This window comes from Pteronotus mesoamericanus, unplaced genomic scaffold (assembly GCF_021234165.1).
Source record: "Pteronotus mesoamericanus isolate MK-2021 breed Mesoamerican mustached bat unplaced genomic scaffold, CSHL_Meso_final contig_41, whole genome shotgun sequence".
Taxonomy (NCBI): Eukaryota; Metazoa; Chordata; class Mammalia; order Chiroptera; family Mormoopidae; genus Pteronotus; species Pteronotus mesoamericanus.
In genome coordinates, this window is record NW_026555152.1 from 274,306 (window position 1) to 289,374 (window position 15,069).

Consider the following 15,069-nt stretch of genomic DNA (forward strand, 5'->3'; position numbering starts at 1 on the left):
ACTGTCAATTTGTACTCCTTATTTCCCTTTCACCTTTTTACCTAGCCCCCCACCCCTCTGGCAACTATCAGTTTGTCCTGTTTTGCTTGTTTTGTCTATTTTATTTTTAGATTTCACATACAAATAAGATCATGTGATATTTGTCTCTGTCTGACTTATTTCACTCAGCATAATGCTTTCTACGTCCATCTATGCTGTTGCAATTTAAGCCACCTCTTAAATGAAAAACATATGCCAGAATAAGAAGTAACAACACACACACACATATCCTTTCAGTGCTCTCCACAAAGGAGTGTCACAGACCAGGACAGGCTGTGTGCCCGGCTTACCAGAGGTTGCTGCCGCAGCCCTGCTGCTGGCGGCAAAGCGGTAAAAGGGCGGGTTGTCGCAGTGCTGGACCACGGGGTTCACTGGCTCAGTCTGCTGCAGCTCAAAGAGCAGCTCCTCCATGGTTTGGATGGTGTTGTTCCGGCACAGGTATATCACCACCTTCTTAATCTGAGAAGAAAACAGAGCACAGGGCATCTCACAGAACCTCTGCAACAGTGCTGGCCATGGGCAGTGGAGACAGTCCCCACTGGCTTCCACGCAGGGCAATCCCAGAAGCTTTCACCCTGGTAGCTCAGCTTCCGGCTCCTGGCTGATCCTAGCGTCTGGATGGAAATCTGCCTTCAACACATGGACGGTTTAGGGAGTGCGTGTCAAAGGCCTTACCTTTTATGAAAAGTTACTTTTGGGGACCATGAATTCTACCAAAAAATAATGAATTTGCCATCTAAGGTCTTATCTTGAGAAAGGATTGTATTTATACAAACCATGGGAGAAAGGTATGAACTATTTTTGTTTGCAAAGGAATCCAGTCCCCTGCTATTCTCTTCTTCCCTATAAACAAATGAATAATAGCTGTTTGGGTGATTTTACATTTTAAAAGTGACTCTGGAGTAAAGCTCTGTGTTATTGGAGCCCTCATAGTCAAACCCAAGGTACCACAAGCTGCAGTGAGGCTAGTGTGGCTTAAAACCCCAGGTGGGCCTACAGCCTCTCAGGAAAAAATGATACACAAATGTCAAATAAATTAGAGCTTTAAAATGCTGTTGTTTTGGGTTATCATATCACTTTTGACTACAAACAGGAAATATTGGGCATCTCAGAAGTATTTTTCTCTGCTTGATTCACTCTTCTACCAATGAAATTTGAAGAGAAAAACCTGAATAACTTGCATTTTATTTTGTTTTAAGAGCATCAAAGTGTAAATATGAAAATTTTTGTTAGAATTAATATGTTTTACTTAGTTTTTCCTACACAATGAGTGTAATGTTTATAGAAAGCAGCTTTCAGCAACTGCTAGAAAAACATCTACCCCTAAAGTCACAGGCTTCTGTGTTCAAAGGCTTGCAAGGCGGTGACAGAGGTGTCCCTAGGACCTACACCTTGTCTGTCAGGGGTAGAAGAGACTTTCTGTGTAACATGTAGAGGAGCTCACAGGTGATGAATGTACTGACAACATTAGACCTCTCTATTTTACTTGGAGCAGGGACCACATTCTGACTTGTATTTGAGACGGAGCCATCAGCCGGAATAATGCCTGCTGAGAGCCTAGGGACCACTTACATAGGGCAGGAGAAGTGTGTCACTGCTGACACCACAAAGGCTGATCAGGAACTGCAGGGTGACCCTCAGGTTGTTACTCCACTTCTCATTGTTGGCTAGTGCATTCCAAGCATTTTCCATTTCTGGTCCAGGAACTTCATCCCCATACTGCAACAAGCAAAAGAAACACTGGCCTGAGAGACACATGGGAAAATGCAGGGATGTGAAATGTTCAATTATAATTCATTTTAAGAGTCATGGCTCTCTGAGAACCATAACAAGGGGAAAGAAACATGGCCATCCACCAGGAAGATGCCATGTTCAGCAATTTAGAATGCACAAATTAGTAATGCACATTGCTTGCTCATGTGACTAAAAATGTTAGGCTTCTTATTTTTATTATAATTTAAAAATTGTGGTAAAATACATATAACAAAGTTTACCACCGTAATCATTTTTTAAGAGTACAGTTGGATGGTATTAAGTACAGTCATGTTGTGCAACCATTGCCATCACCCATGCCCTATTCATGTGGTGTTTAATGATAAATGCCACTCTGCCTGGGTTTGTAGACTGGGTTTGATGAACCCAGATTTTCTGGGATGATGGAGCCATGTTACAGAGGCACGGTACCTTGGCCGTCATGTACATGAGGTTATTCAGGACCAGAGATGTAGCTTCTGGGGAGCCCCAGCCATTCCCTTTCAGCCCGTGAGAAGTGGTCGCTTCTCCTTCCTGGTCCTTGCTGTCATCCTCTGGGCTACTGGGGCTTGACCCTGGGAGGAGGAGCCTGCTGTCCACCAGCTCTATGTTGCGCAGCCAGGGCAGCAGGTAAGTGAGCATGATCTGACGCCCGTTTGGGTGCGTAGTGGGGAACCGCTGGCTGACCTCTAGAGAGAAGGGTGGTGATAGAGAGCCATGTGTTATGGCACCAAATAAACATTAACAGCACTGACAGGTAGCACAGGGCCTTCAGTTTACAAAGTGTCTGTATACACAGTAGCTTTGAAATCTTAAAACTGAGGCTTGTCTTCTTGCCCTTCCCTTCACATCTGGTACCCTGTGGGAAAAAGTGAGAGAGCATGTGGGAAGAGCATAGCTTGGGAGAGTGGAGTGAGGGGGAGGCCTCCTGAGTTCAAATCCGCTGCTGATAGAAGAGGCACATTAGAGTGGACAGACTAAGGGACTTGGGATCAGAGGGACATGTGATTAGATATAGTTCCTTCACACACTAGCTACATGGGACTCTGGGTTAGTTACCTCTCTGTTCCTCAGTCTCCTCATGTGTCAAACAGGGTCACTAGGGTACCACACTCGGCTATTGTGAGGGTTAAAGATGGAATCATAATGTATAAAATATGTTCATCATGGTGTCTATCGTTTTCAGGCTCTAAATAAACAGTGGTTAAGACAATTAGAACAGTGGCTGTCTTTCCATAGCACCAAAATCATCCAGAGCATCTTCCATGCACTATTAGCTGTTACAAAGTAGGATGTGAGCCTCTAGAGAGAACCAACCCAGTGCACAGACTCCTATTTGTGGAGTCCACTTGAAAACTGCCAACTGTGTGGAAGGTACATGCTCAGTGCTGTAATTTTTTGATTCATGACATAAATGAATCAAAGGGCAAACTATGTGGCCAGCCCAGTCACTTCATCATGACTTTCTCTGATAGCACTTTTGCATGAGTTCACAGCCAGCAGCATTTTATTTTCATAACCAAAACAAGCTTTCTATAGAAATAAAAGCACAGCTTTATGTTTGTGCTGGAAGCTGTTACATAATCTCTCATTTCTACCATCTAGAAAAGAAACCCTTTCATACTAAGGGAAATGAGAAAGCTGGTCTGAGGCACTTACTACCCAGCATGGGAAGGAGTCTCATTTAGGGAGCTCGTGGCCGTTAAGCAATAGAAAAGCACAGTCATCAGGAATTACACCAAGAAAACCCAATGGATCCCTGACACTGTAGCAACTGTTTTGGCCCTTTTCCTAAAATCACAATTACAGCTTTTTACTTTGAAGAATAAGAGTATACATGTTTAATGCTGTGCCACAAGAATCAGACAGTGTTAAGCTGTTAGCTTTCACATGGGTCAAAACATCAAAATGTATTCAATACCTAATTTCTAAACTTCATAGATGTGATGATTGGTGTTACAGACTTTTATGACACATGTTAAGATCCTTGTGAAATCCTGACAGTCATTCATTCCAGCATACGAGGCCTTTTCTAGGAGCATAGCCCTAATCTGTGTGGCAAGAGAAAGATGGAAGCCTTGGCCCCAGCCCTGAGCAGGAAGCCCTGACACCAGTTATGTTGATGGATAACTCTGTGGTGACAAGTGACACACAGAGGCACAGAGTACTTTGGGGGTTCCATGGAGAAAAAGGACTTCTGGTTACAAGATTCAGGGGACTCTTATGGCAAAAGAATGGCTTAAATTTCACTGGAAAGGATTTGGACTTTGGAAGGAATAAAAGGTTATGGAATGATTGTCCTTGAATAACAAGGACAATCACTATTAAGAATATCTGTCACCTTTTAATTGCAGTATGAAAGTCCATAGACTTTTTGAAGCAACAATCACCTTCCAATACATCACATAATTTGCTTTCTAATGATGTTTATTGCATCTTGTCTGTCAGAGAGAAGATCTGAGGGGGTGGATGTGTCTGTCTGAGGTATCCTGGGCATCCTGATCAGGGCCTGGATTGTAGAGCATTTCTGAAGGAAAAAGAGGAAAAGAATACCACAGACATGACCACCAACCCCCACCATTTCACCTCTCCAGAAACAAGTTAAATGAAATGTGAGACGATGTCAGTGGAGTGTTATATGCGTTTTCCAGCTCCTTTAGGAAAGGCCCAAATAACGTGCCTGGCTACTCACAAGGAATTAAGTAATTTGAAATTATAAGCAATAAAAATCTCACCACAGGGTTTTTAATAGTAAAGGCAGTAAAAAACAAGACCTAGGGATCTATTATAACCGCTTTTTTTTCCTTACAATTATTTTAAAAAAACCTTAATCCTCACAAATCAAAATAGCCAAAAGGTCAATTCTTGAAGAAAACTTGTTTGCAACTTATCATCTGAGCTCCTTTTCTTGTTAAAACTTCCTGTACTATTTATGTTCTCTCTTCATGACTGTCAGACTCACACCTCCGCTAGCTTCTCCCTCTCAGCCAATAAACTTGCCCAAAGCAAACTTTACTCATCCTCTGACTCTGTAGCCCCTGTGGCCACATCCTCCCTTTCCTTCTTTTTTGCCAAATGACTGAGATCTGGCTTCTGCCACTATGTCTCCATGGAAACTACTGACAGTCACCAACGAATTGAGAAATCCAGAGGGAAATTCTGGTAATTCTAGACCTTATCTCCTAGGATCTTTCTACTCCATTTCCCTTCTCCTGAATCCTTTTTTCCCAAGGTTTCCATTACCCCACCTAGATGGTGGGTCTAGATGTCCTCTACGAACGTGCCTCCACGCCATCTGCTCCCTCACCCTTCCTCAGCCCAGTGCTTGAAAGTTGGGTGTCCAGGTTCTTTCTCTCACTCTGGACTCTCTCCACTCTCAATCTCATTTGTCCCCTAGATTCTAAATCCTTCTATTCTTCCACGAGTTGCTAGTGCCGACCTCCCCTTTACCTTGCTCTGTCTATACAGAGGCCTGAGCTTATGCTCCCTGCCTAGCACTAAACCTCCTCTTCTCCCTGAATGGCTCTAAGCATGGGGCTACCTTCCTTGGCCTGCAGATTAAGCACAGGCACTCTCTTCCGTGCACTCTGCCCAGGAGCTCTTTACTCTGCTCTCTCCTCTCCACTTGCCCTGGGCTGTCTTAGTTCTGGCCTTCATAACTTCATCCTTGGGTGACTGTCATCATTTCTCAACTGGTCTCCTGTCTCTAAACCTTAATGCACCTTTCACACTGCAGCCCGACTCTCTCAAATGCATTCTGATCTGTCCCTTACTCCTCATTTGAATCTGATCAGTGGCTTTCAAAACCCAAACACCTTGCCTGGATGCCCTCCCTGTTCACAGGGCTCTGAGAGGTTTCAAGGAGGACATGGAGATCACTGGTCTCCAAACTCCTTAGGGAGCAATACAAGGCCTTCCAACATTTGACTCCTGCCTCTCCGTTTGTCCATGTCTTTCCCCTGTCCCTCTGTATATTATGTTAGCCAAATTGACCACTACATAATCTTTCAAATACAACCTGCTATTTGACACCTCTCAGTCAGCCAATGCATGTGCTATTTCCTTGGTCTGCAGTGCCTACTTACTTGCCAACTGTAATGCCAACTACTTATCTGCTTTGCAAATTTCTCCGCTTCTTTTCAACTGCAGTTCAGGTATCCCCTGCTCTGAGAAGTCTTTCTTGATATTCCTGGCCTAGTAATTGATCAGTCCTTCATCTTCTAACAGAATGTGCTATTTTCATTGCATTTCCCACACTGTATCCTAACCATGCAATTGCACATTTTACTTTATTACCAAACCACGATGAACCTTTGATGGGAGAGACTGTTTTATTTACCACTGTCTTCTGAGGACCCCAGCACAGTGCCTGGCATAGAGGTGGCACTCAACTCTTGGTTAAAGTAAATAAAAATAAAATTTAGTTTTCCAAGAAAGGAATTAGTTTATCAAAAAAGATTTTCTTGAATCTCCCCATTGTGAGGCACAATGCGAAGATGTGGCCAACTCTATCTCAGAGAGATGGAGAGCTTTCTTAGTGTAGTAGGTTTTAAATGGAACTTAAGAAAGACTGGGAGTTGGGAGAAAAGGAGAAGTGCCTTTTCCAGCAGAGCAGGGATTTACAAAAGGGACTGGTGGTGCTGGTAAAAAGCTATGTGAGAAGGGAGCAGAGGGTTCTTGGGTAAAAGGCATAAAGCAAGCTTGGAAGAGGAAGTGTCTTAAAGATGAAAGACTTCCAATTTTATGGCACTGGCTTTGGGGAAAGATATCTCGATTTAATTCTGACTTGGATCCCTCCTCACTACATGGTCTTGGGCAAATATTAGTGAACATCTCCAAGCCTTAGCTTCTCGTCTGTAAAATAGAAATAATGATTCCAATGGTAGTGGTGATGGTGACAACGCCATGACAGGACTGGGCTAATCACTTGATTTTTATTATCTCATTTTAATCCTCACATCTTAGGAGGTAGTTTTTGTTGCAGACAAGGTGATGGAATTTAGAGGCTCTGTGACTTGCCTGTGGTCCAACAGCTAGTGCATGGCATGGCCAGTGATTAACCCAGGCTGCCTGACTCCACAGCCTCACTTCTAACCTCTACATGAGTCTTAAGAGATGAGGAGAAGTGAAATGTATATAAAGTGCCTAGCACAGACTCTGGCACATACTAACCACTCAATACATGGAAGCTCATATCAGCAATTTTTAGGACAACTGGGCAGAGATGGAGTTAGGAAGTGCTGTACATGTTTGGTTTTGCATGGTAGGTGGGTGGGGTGGGACTCTCAAGGATCCGGACTAAGGCAGTGGAAATGTAGATGGGAAAGGAGATGAATTCAAGGAACTACAGTAAGCTTCCCCTCAAGGTACCATGTGAGCTCAGGCAAGACATTAATTGACCAATGCAATTCCTTAAAACTGAATTTTCATAAAAATTAGTCACAAAGATTACTTGCAAAGACGTGCCAAATATAAAATTCGACAATTTATATACGTAGCAACATACAAGCTACAAAGTCCCCTTCACTGCCACCACCAGCAAACAATTTGCAGAAATTATATGCATTAAAAGTTGTATTACCCATACTAATTTCTTTGGAAAATTTTACCTAGATAATGTTTGTAGAAACATTATGATTAATTTATAACAAGTGCATCTTCACATTTGTTTCATGTTTATTTATACTTATACTGTTTTAGGTAAACATATATTTTTACATTTAAATATATTCTAAAATTTACTTTTGTATGTAACTGGACTTAGTCCACAGTAATTTTGATCTACAAATTTAGCACCCATAATTGTGACTCTAAATAGACATGAGAATTTAAAAAGCAAGATTAATTAGAGCATAAATGATCACATATGTCATGATGGACTATTGTCTGGTACCTGAGAAGAGCGGGAGAGTGAGCTCGGGATACATCCTGGCCAGCTGACATGACAAAAGGGCTAGTGACATGCTGTAGAGGGGTGGCAGTGGGCCGTGGGTTCCACAGAGAACACTGCCAGGTCTTTGTTCAGCTACTTTCTTTGAGTAAACAAAAAGCTTTGTTTCAAGGACCTATAAAGAGGTAGGAAAGTAAGAAAACAATACAATAAACATTGGCTATGTCAAAAGCATTTCTATTTAATAAAGGTTCAAAATAAACTAATGAATCTAGTAATGATGCAATATAGTAGTATTAAGTACAGTAGTATTCAATGGAGGATATCATTTAATCCCTCTGTTTACAGTGATAGGTGTAAATAAACAAATGCATATCAAGAAAGAACAATCCAGGGGTCATCCCCATTTCTATTTTCTGTGCCCATGGATGGATGTTTGTGTCAGTGAGTGGTACGTGCCTGCATGAGCTGCATGGAGATTTCATAGGTTTCTCTGCTGGTGTCAGAGGCCTTGAACAGAACAAGGTTTAGCAATGTCACTGTGTCGAAGGGATAGTTCCTAAGGGGGAAAAAAAGGATAGTTTATAAGACTGTCTGGCTAGTAATCTAGATAAATCATTACCACTGGTCTCAGTCACACTTACTAGTGGCACCTCATGCCTGTCTGGCATGGTTCTGCTTTACTCTTTTGCTGTTTATTAGCAGATAAAGGGAAATAGCTCCATTTTTGTTTAAAAACAAATATTGTCATACCAGGAGAAACAAATACAAGAATCTATTTAATACAAATAGATTTTAATGAAAAACAAATACAAGTAGAAAGGACTGCACTTAGATGATATGTCTAAATTTCTCAATAGTTCACTGACTCAATATTTTCATTCAGTCTATCTACATTTATTAAGTACCAACCACATACTAGGAACACCTGTGAAATATTTATTATACTAAATTAGTGAGGCCAGTCCCTCCACCTAAGAGCAGCTTCCAGTATACTTAGAGAAACAAAACTATACAGTCTAGTTAAGATGACATTTATGATGACAGGCTGTGAACTTCCAGTGAGGGACACCCAAATCAGAGGTAGGTCAGGAAAGGCTTTTCCAAGGGACAGATGAGTAAACTGAGCCTCAAACCCCAGGAGGCATCAGCTGGGCAATGGAAGGGTAGTAGGGGAGTGCTCTGGGCAGAGAGAACATTTTAAAAGATTACAAGAATGAAACAGCAAGATACCTTGTGAAAAAGGAAAGAATCTCTGAATGAAAAAAATAGGTAGGTAATGAGGCTAGGGCATAGGTACATTGGGATTATGACCAGCCTAGGGACTTCATCCTGAAAGGTATAAAGATCCTATTGGATTTGCATGGGGGTGGAGGTGAGGAAAGGATATTAAGTTTTGAACACCCACTCTGACTGCTGAGTAGAGAATGGAGGTCAATATTGGAAGCTGTGACAATAATCCAGATGAGAAGTGATGAGGGCTTGAATTAGGGCAGGGACAGTAGAAACAGAAAAGGGAATAGATCTGAAAAACACTAAGGAGAAAAAGGTCAACAGGATTTGGTAACTGATTATATGTGTGGGATGGGAGCCAGGGGAAAAGAGGGGCACAGACAATAGAGTATGTGGCAATTAGTGGCATAATCAAGTAGAATATGGAGCTCAAATCCAGTTTTTTTCCTGCTGTGTGATACTCTTTAAAGATGATGTCTTTCTTTTCTGCATGCATTTTCTTAGTCTATAGTAGAAATGAGGTCACAGATGGAAAACTCCTGGTGAGATAAATTAGTGAATGGTCTATATCTGGAGACTGATATTTGTTTAGAGGCAACCTTCAGAAAGCAGAAGGTATCTTGGAAGTGAAAAGCATATTGTTTATCTTGTAGGATCATTTATTGATTGTATATAATCACACTAAGAAGTTCTGTTTTAGAACTTTCACCCTCGTAGAAAGGCACAATCACACTATGTGTACAGGGCCATCTTACAGTAAGTTTAATGACAGATTAACTTGAGACCTGCTTAGACACATGAAAAAGGATTTGTGTTGAATATTACTCAAATTTAATTATGATACTAGTAATACATTAAATGCATTTTTCTTGAAACACATGAGGCTGGAGGACCCCCACTGAAGATGGCTCACTTGCATGACTATAAGTCGGTGTGGGCTGTCAGTAGGTGTATAGAATAAAATGTGGACACATCCATTTCCTTGTCTCACAACTGTTGTTTCTGATCCTGCATGCAACTACTGCCAATATTTTCGTGTGTGTCCAAGCCATTTTCTAAGTTTATATACAAAGATGTGTATGTAAGTACCCCATCCTCAACAAATAGGATTTGAAACACAAATGTGATACTATCTACATGGAATGTTTGGAGATTAGGTTTGACACTGAACAATAAGGCCCACTTCAGACACCTTAAGAGCTGTGCAGTATCCCACAGTGTGGGCAGACTATAGGTAACTCGTCTTGTAGTGGATGCAATGGTGTGCCAACTATATTCCCCTGTTAGGACCAGGCACTCAATCCTCCCACTGAAGTGTTGGAGGCTGATACTGCTGGTTGAACCCCTCTCTGGGAATTGCCTTCAGCCAGAGAGATGTACCCAAGCCAAGCTCATGCCTACTACTCAGCAGCAGCCTCTATGAGACTGGTGGAAGTTTTCATTCCTCTGCCCAGTTCTACTTCCTCACTTCACAGATAATGACCCATGGGCATTCACTAATTAATTTGCTACATGCAAATCTTCACCTCAGAGGCTGTTTCCTGGGGAATCCAACCTCTGCTAGTTTCATTTTTTTTACTATTATAATGTCACAAACTCCAAATGTGCAAGTATTTCTTCAGACCAAATGCCTAGAAAACATCCTGCAGGGTCAAAGGGCACATTTAAAACTTTGGGAGATACTGCATTATTGTCCTCCAAGATGGCTTTACTAATTTGCATTCCAAAATTATTACTTTTCTAGAACTTTCAGTTCTAAATGATGATTAAAAAAAAAGCATGAGATGGAGAACTGGGGAAAGCCTCCAGATGATGGTGGCGAAGCGGGTCATGAGGCTGGGTGACATTTACGTTATGATGTACTTTCTTTGTGCCAGTTACTGCCTTTACTGAGATGTGTGGCTTCACTGTCACAAGAAGCCAGTGAGGTTTGGAGGAGCTAAGCACTTACCCAAGGCCATGTGGAAGTAATGGATTTTAGACTCCCTACTGGATAGTCTGACTCCAAAGCACTCATATTTTTATCCACAGTCTTCCTAGCAGCCCACAGTAGAACATGTCATAGCCTGTTCTACTATTACAATACCTGGAAGCAGACCTTTCTGATTATGAAAGTAGAAAGGACATGTCCTTTTGAGCCCCACAGTGGCAGAGGTGACTTACAACTCTGTCTCTGACATTAAGATTTAATTCACACATATTTTCCAGAACATTGGAATACACTGCTGGAGATTTAGGGGCAAAAATGGATAAAGCATCTCTCTTATGTAGGGCTGTGCACTTGATCATGTAATGAAAGCATTCCTTAGTTTGCTTAAAAATGAGCTATGGAATTTATATGAAACAACACAGATACAGAAAATGAAAGAAACCCAGAGGAAAAAAAGTGAGAAAGATCTTAAATGAGCAAGAGTGCACAATAAACCATCTGAACTTAGATGTGTAAAACAGAAATGAAACCTTATACCTTCCAGCATTTAATTATTCACTATAGGCCCTCTGGAAGGGAAAAAGACGAATAAAAGCAGCTGTGAATGTACAGAATAGAAATCAAATGGCGAATTAAATGTGAAACGTAGGTATGATTCAGACAGTACCCAAGAAATAAAACTTTTTTTTCTTTTCAATCTAGAAAAGAGGGAATTTTTGAAGAATTTGGGAAATATCCTCTAGCTCTGGTTCTTTAGAACTAAGTGACAAAGCTCAGGATAACTTTGAGGCGTTCTGAAGAGAGACAGATTCTAGTAGTTGATAGAGGGGATCACTCTACAGCCTTTTGCCTCCAACAGCTAGTGAAAAGTAGCATTTACAGGGTGCATACTTGGCGATCTTGATTCTCAGATCAAGAGATTTATTTTATGTACTCCTCTTCTTAACCTTCTTTTCATTCTAATTTTACAGATGAGTAACTTCTTCAAGACCATACAGGTTAAATTCAAACTCAAGACAGTAAGTTTCCATCTTTTCATATATAAGTTGGCCATTTGTATATCTTCCTGGAAGAAGTGTCTGCTCAGGTCTTTTGCTTATTTATTTATTTATTTATTTATTTATTTATTATTGTTCAAATTCACTTGTTTCTATTTTCCCGCCACCACTTTTCCCTCCCCACCCACCCCCACCTTCCACTCTCAACTCTTCCCCACTTTGGCTTTGTCCATGGGTCTTTTTACATGTTCCTTCATCAGACCCTTCCCCTCTATTTCCCCATTACCCTCCTTTCCTCCTTCCTTCTCATTACTGCTGGTTTGTTTTCTCTTTGAATGTTGCTGGTTATATTTTCCTTGCTTGTTTGTTTTGTTGTTTAGATTCAACTTATAGGTGAGATCATACGGTATTTGTCTTTCACTCCCTGGATTATTTCGCTTAGTATAATGCTCTCCAGATCCATCATGCTGTTGTGAGGATAGCAGCTCTTTATTTCTGCTGTGTAATATTCCATTGTATAAATCTAACATAGTTTTTTGATCCACTTATTTATTGATGGGCATTTAGGTTGCTTCCAGCACTTGGCTATTGTAAATTGTGCTGCTATGAACATTGGGGTGCACAGGTTTTATTGAATTCATGTTCCAGGTTCTTAGGGTATAATCCCAGCAGTGGAATCGCTGGGTCAAAAGACAGTTCCATTTTCAGCTTTTTGAGGAAATTTCAATTTTTGTTTTCCAAAGTGGCTGCACCAGTCTGGATTCTCATCAACAGTGCACTAGGGTTCCCTTTTCTCCACAACCTCGTCAGAAATTATTGTTTGTTGATTTGTTTATGATGGTCATTCTGACCAGTGTGAAGTGGTATCTCATTGTAACTTTAATTTGCATTTCTCTGATGCCTAATGATGCTGAGCATGCTTTCATATGTCTCTGGGCCCTTTGTATGTCCTCTTGGGAAAGTGTCTGTTCAGGTCCTTTGCCCATTTTTTAATTGGATTATTTGTCTTCCTGGAGTGGAGATGTGTGAGTTCTTTATATATTTTGGAGATCAAACCCTTGTCTGAGGTAACATTGGCAAATATATTTTCCCATATGGTTGGTTCCCCTTTCATTTGGCTGATGTTTTCTTCAGCTGTGCAGAAACTTCTTATTTTTATGAAGTCCCAATAGTTTATTCTTTCCTTTATGTCCTTTGCTCAAGACATATTGGTGAAAATATTGCTGATATCTAAGTTTCCTGCCTAGATTCTCCTCTAGGACTTTTATGGTTTTGCAACTTATATTTAAGTCTTCTATCCATCTTGAGTTTATTTTTGTGTATGATGTAAGTTGGTGATTGAATTTCAATTTTTTTGCATGTAGCCGCCCACCTCTCCCAACACCATTTGTTGAAGAGGCTATTTTTATTCCATTTTATGCTTCTGCTCCCTTTGTCGAATAGTAACTGACCATAAAGACATGGGTTTATTTCTGGACTCTCTATTCTGTTCCATGATATATGTGTCTGTTCATACGCTAGTACCAGGCTGTTTTGATTACAGAGTCCTTGTAATATAGTTTGATATCAGGTATTGTGATCCCTCCTACTTTGTTTTTCTTTCTCAAAATTTATGCAGCTACTTGGGGTTGCTTATGTTTCCACATAAATTTCTGAAATATTTGTTCATATCTGTGAAATATGTCATTGGTATTTTAATAGGGATTGCGTTAAATCTATAAATTACTTTGTGTAGTATGAACATGTTGATGATGTTAATTCTTCCAATTCATGAACATAAAATATGCTTCCATTCACTTGTGTCTTCCTTAATTTCTTTTTACAGTGTTGTACAGTTTTCTGAGTACAGGTCTTTTACCTCCTTAGTTAAGATTATTTCTAGGTACTTTATTTTTCTTGTTGCTATAACAAAGGGGATTTTTTCCTGATTTCTGATTCTGATATTTCATTTTTGGCATATAAAAATGCTTTCAATTTCTGAATATTGACCTTGTATCCTGCTGTTTGGCCAAATTCACTTATCAGGTCAAGTAGTTTTTTGGTGGAGTCTATGGGGTTTTCTATGTACACTATCATGTCATCTGCAAACAATGACAGTTTTACTTCCTCCTTTTGATTTGGATGCCTTTTATTTCTTCTTCTTGTCTAATCGGTGTGGCTAGAACTGAGACTACTACCACGAATAGAAGTAGTGAAAGTGGACTTCCTTCTCTTGTTCCCAATTTTAGTGGGACAGATTTTAGTTTTAGCTGTTGAGTATGATGTTGGCTGTAGGTTTTTCATTTATGGTCTTTATTATGTTGAGGTATGCCTCCTTAATTCCCACTTTGCTGAGTGTTTTTATCAGTAAATGGATGCTGTACCTTATCAAATGCTTTTTCTGCATCTATTGATATGATCATGTGGTTTTTGTCTTTCCTTTTGTGTATGTGATATATTACTTTTATTGATTTGTGAATATTGAACCATGCATGCATCCCTGGAATGAATCCCACTAGATCACGGTGGGTGATCTTTTTAATGTATTGCTGCATGCTGTTTGCTAATATTTTGTTGAGGATTCTAGCGTCTATGTTTATCAGCAATATTGGCCTGTAGTTTTCTATCTTTGTCATGTCTTTATCTGGTTTTGGGATTAGGATGATGCTGGCCTCATAAAAAGAGTTTGGGAGTCTTCCCTTATCTTGGATTATTTGGAATATTCTGAGAAGGACAGGAGCTAGCTCTTCCTTAAATATTTTGTAATATTCTCCTGTGAAACCATCTGGTCCAGGGCTTCTGTGCGCTGGGAGTTTTTTGATTACTGCTTCAATTTCGCCAGCTGTTATCAGTCTGTTCAGGCATTGGGTTTCTTCATTCAGTGTTGGAAAATTATATTTATCTAGAAATTAGTCCATTTCATCGAGGTTTTCAAATTTCTTGGGATATAATTGTTCACAGTAATTTCTTACAATCCTTTTTTATTTTTGTGGTATCAGTTGTTATTTCTCCTCCTTCATTTCTGATATTATTTATTTGGGTCCTCTCCTTTTTTTTCTTTTTGAGTCTACTTAAAGGCTTGTTGATTTTGTTTATTTTTTCAAAGAAACAGCTCCTAGATTTGTTGATCCTTTGAATTGTTCTTTTAGTCTCTATGCCTTTCAATTCTGCTCTGATCTTGATTATTTCCTTCCTTCTACTTGCTCTGGGCTTTGTTTATTATTGCTTCTCCAGTTCTTAAAGCTGTA

At 40.2% G+C, this 15,069-nt stretch overlaps 1 protein-coding gene across 8 annotated transcripts in view; it reads right to left on the reverse strand.

The window, feature by feature from the left end:
• Positions 1-15,069, reverse strand: part of FRY (FRY microtubule binding protein) — a 557,210-nt gene that overhangs the window by 142,196 nt on the left and 399,945 nt on the right. For all 8 annotated transcript variants that reach the window (XM_054577105.1, XM_054577099.1, XM_054577100.1 and 5 more), the window contains 5 exons: positions 8,141-8,240; positions 7,685-7,856; positions 2,224-2,480; positions 1,612-1,758; positions 330-498 (listed from right to left, as the gene is read on the reverse strand). In XM_054577105.1, the coding sequence (XP_054433080.1) occupies positions 330-498; positions 1,612-1,758; positions 2,224-2,480; positions 7,685-7,856; positions 8,141-8,240 (845 nt within the window). The remainder of the gene's footprint in view (positions 1-329; positions 499-1,611; positions 1,759-2,223; positions 2,481-7,684; positions 7,857-8,140; positions 8,241-15,069) is intronic.